The sequence below is a fragment of the Sinocyclocheilus rhinocerous genome, unplaced genomic scaffold (genome assembly GCF_001515625.1).
Source record: "Sinocyclocheilus rhinocerous isolate Xijiao unplaced genomic scaffold, SAMN03320098_v1.1 scaffold4583, whole genome shotgun sequence".
Classification (NCBI taxonomy): domain Eukaryota; kingdom Metazoa; phylum Chordata; class Actinopteri; order Cypriniformes; family Cyprinidae; genus Sinocyclocheilus; species Sinocyclocheilus rhinocerous.
Window position 1 is genome coordinate 66,983 of NW_015645570.1, and position 3,687 is coordinate 70,669.

Here is a 3,687-nt window from a genome sequence, read left to right on the forward strand (position 1 = left end):
TAAATAAGCACTAGTATCTAATGAATAAGTACTAGTACCTAATAAATAAGCACTAGTATCTAATAAATAAGTACTAGTATCTAATAAATAAGTACAAGTATCTAATGGAAAATATACTAGTATCTAAAAAATAAGTACTAGTAACGTTAAATTAGATACTAGTGCGGTTTATAGATTAAATGTTAACACGGCTTGCCATAATCTAAAAGTCGTTTTTCCCTGATAATATTTCAGAAATCATGTATTTTGTGTGTGTGTGTGTGTGTGTGTGTGTGTGTCTTACAGTGCAACAATTTATTTTATAAGAGAAAAAAAAATGCTGGATTAGGTGATATTAATTACAATGTATTGCACTATAAAACAAAACTTGCAAATGGATTGATCCAAACAGATAAAAGAAGCAAAACTCATTCTGGATTCATTATGAGCATGTCTGTCCTGGGTACAGCATGGTTAAAAAATAAAAAAACACACACATAAGGTTACACTTAGCTTGCTCGTGAGTTTGACACCCATGTAATGATGCTGTAGAACAGGAGTGTATATGTGTACAGGCCAGACTCCACTGAGAGAGAGAGTGAGGGAGTGACTGTGGGGAGCGCAGTGAGTCAGGCCGCCGAGCACTGCACATCTAATGGAGCTGTGCGGATCCCCATCCCACTCCAGTTTACTGACCGCATTTATCACCATTCACATGATCTTCAGGGATGGACGACGATCTGGTGTGTGAATATGACTCCACCTGGGACACGGAGAGCGACGGCGACGAGCTGGAGAACACCGGCCGCAGCAAGAAAACACGGCCCGCTTTCGTACGTCTCTCTCTCTCTCTCTCGTTCCTCTGTGAACTGTGTGGGGTTTATACTCTCTCTCGTTCCTCTGCCTCTGCTGCTCTGTGTGGGGTTTTACACACAAACCGTGCGCTGTGCTTCTCGCAGCAGTCGTGTATTTGATTTTGTTTGTGTTCGGGTGTGAGACGCTCCGCTAACTCCACGCGCATCTTACCATCGCTAACGCTCGAGGAGGGGATGTGTTTATAAACCCCCTTGAGAGGTTATTTATTTGCGGGTGCTTTACTTCTAATATTTGATTGTGTTTGATAGAATAGCACGCTAGCTAGTTATTTAATATCAGCGCTGCTGACCGGAAGTGCGTCACTCGCGTCCGATCTCCACATCATCTGCTGGACGTCACATTAGGCCACAGACGATAGCAAGTTGTTTGAAACACCTTCAGTCTGCTATATTTAAATCTTTCACAGCATTTGCTCATGACGCTAACCCTAACAATAAGCATAATGCAAAATACATTGGATTTTTAGACCGGACCGTGTGACTCTGTTTAATACTGTTATATCGAATAAGGCCTATAATCATTTGAGTCCTTGCCACTGGATTTTAGCCTTCAGAGATGCAGCATTGTGTTCCTGCTTTTCCTAAAAATGTCAGTTTGATACAGCATAATATTTCCTTACAATATTTTACATAAGGGTAAGATGGACAAGAACAATGTGACTTTCCTTTACAAATGTAACATATTTAGAAACAAGTTAGCATGTGCAAATGATGCATCAGCCAATGTGTTCATATAGGAAATAATATGAGCTATGATTGTTAAATAGCACAAAATATTACAAGAGGAATAAGAAGCCCTCCTAGATAAACTTTTATGGAATGTATAAAATAATTTTGATGAAATTCTTATTAATATTTATCTGATTTTAATGTCATTATTGTACAATACTAAATTAACTATTCTATTTAAGATTTTATTTTGACAATTTAGATAAATAACCGATGACAGACAAAGCAGAATCCCAGTAACGGAGATTAATTTAAAAGGTAAAATGATTCTATGACGTAGAGGCATAATAGCAAGTTAGCAACGCTATGAATGCTAACTCAATTAACCTAGTCAAGTCACCTTTATTTATATAGCGCTTTTAACAATACAGATTGTGTCAAAGCAACTGAACAGCATTAATTAGGAAAATAGTGTGTCAATAATGCAAAATAACAATAGTAAACACTAATTTTTCAGTTAAAGGCAGTTCATCATTGAATTCAGCGATGTCATCATCCAGCTCAGTTCAGTCTAAATAGTATCTTTGCAATCATTTGCAATCAAGTCAACAATATCGCTGGAAATGAAGTGTCCCCAACTAAGCAAGCCAGAGGCGACAGCGGCAAGGAACCAAAACTCCATCGGTGACAGAATGGAGAAAAAACCTTGGGAGAAACCAGGCTCAGTCGGGGGGCCAGTTCTCCTCTGACCAGACAAAACCAGCAGTTCAATTCCAGGCTGCAGCAAAGTCTAAAACCCAGAGCGAAGATGTCTGAAACATGCAACAGCACACTGCTAGGGTCCTTCTGTGCCAGTTCTGGTGGCTCAACTTACCCCAAGGGTACAATTTTAACTGTTTACTTCAAAATAAAAATGCTCATTAACAAATCAACACACACACACAAAATGTCATGGATCACTATTTTCCAGAGAAAACCTCAAAACAGTTTTGAATGAATAAATCTCACAAATGTTGATAGTGACTAAATTAAAAACAGAGTGGCCGTTCATCAAAAGTGTTGTGGCGTCTGAGGAGGTGGTCTTGGAGGTCATCTGACCCCGTGTGACCCTGACCTGCAGTGCATTCACATCAGTCTATAGCTAAACTTAAACACAGATCTTTGAAAATACATAGCTCTGTTGTGTAACGCATTAGTTGTATTTAACTAAATTGAATTTGAGCTGGTGTTGTGGAGGATTTTTAAAAATGGTTTATTATAGAGTAAAATGCATACTGTTAATTGTTGGCCAGGAGAATTCTTTGCTGAATCGCTTGAGCAGCTTTGTACAGTGCAGTAGAAATTTCACAGGAAGCTCCTACAATGACTGGGATGAGCAAACAGTCTATATGAGACTAAACACAATCAAAGTGTGTGGTTCACTGAATCACCTGTATTCGTTTGAGTGAAAGACAGCTTTAGCTGCTTGGACACATAAGCCGCTTTTCCACCGAAATTACCAGGAACAATTTGTCCCAGGAACTTTTTTTCCCCGGACCTGTTGCTGTCTGCGTTTCCATCGCGGTCTAAAGGACCAAGAAGATTAGGCAAATAGTCTGGTGACTTAGGTCTGCACGCGTTTCTTAATAGCAAGTACAAAAATGTCGGACTGGCATCCTCGGTAGTTCGGACTTCGCGAGTTCGACTGAGGAGTATGAACTCCCGCGGACGGGACGACACAAGTCCAGTAATTCTGCAAAACACAGCGTACTTGATAACGTCAGTCAGCTCGCCTCGGCTACTGCAATTTTCCTCACTGTATTTACAATAAGACAAAATATATCAAACACCACTGCCTCCTTTTGTTTCATTTAAACATATTAATAGCCGCAGAAATGTAGTTCAGGGAATGTATATAGCCTACATTAAAATGAAACGAAATATTATATCAAACAGTATTGCCTCTTTTTATTTTCATTTTAACATATTAATAGATTAATAGAATAAAGATCAAAGATTACCTGTTAGATTTACCCAAAATGAATTATATCTCATGATTAACCACTACAGAGACATCAGCGCCAGCGGCACATGTCAGAAGGACTAGCTGAGTCGAGACTGCTCTCGTCGGGAAACATGAGCTGATCGCGTGGAGCTCACGTCTCCGAAATCAGCGGCGCACATT

At 39.5% G+C, this 3,687-nt stretch overlaps 1 protein-coding gene and 1 long non-coding RNA gene across 2 annotated transcripts in view; one reads left to right on the plus strand and one right to left on the minus strand.

Annotated features, from left to right (window-relative positions):
* The window catches only part of LOC107706813 (uncharacterized), a 22,938-nt gene that overhangs the window by 7,611 nt on the left and 11,640 nt on the right, over positions 1 to 3,687 (minus strand). The window contains exon 2 of the long non-coding RNA XR_001636185.1: positions 2,695 to 2,698. This is a non-coding gene — a long non-coding RNA (uncharacterized LOC107706813). The remainder of the gene's footprint in view (positions 1 to 2,694; positions 2,699 to 3,687) is intronic.
* LOC107706812 (opioid growth factor receptor-like) overlaps positions 449 to 3,687 on the plus strand; it is a 9,437-nt gene continuing 6,198 nt past the window's right edge. Inside the window, exon 1 of the mRNA XM_016510646.1 lies at positions 449 to 812. Coding sequence (XP_016366132.1) covers positions 708 to 812 — 105 coding nt within the window. The 5' untranslated portion in view covers positions 449 to 707. The remainder of the gene's footprint in view (positions 813 to 3,687) is intronic.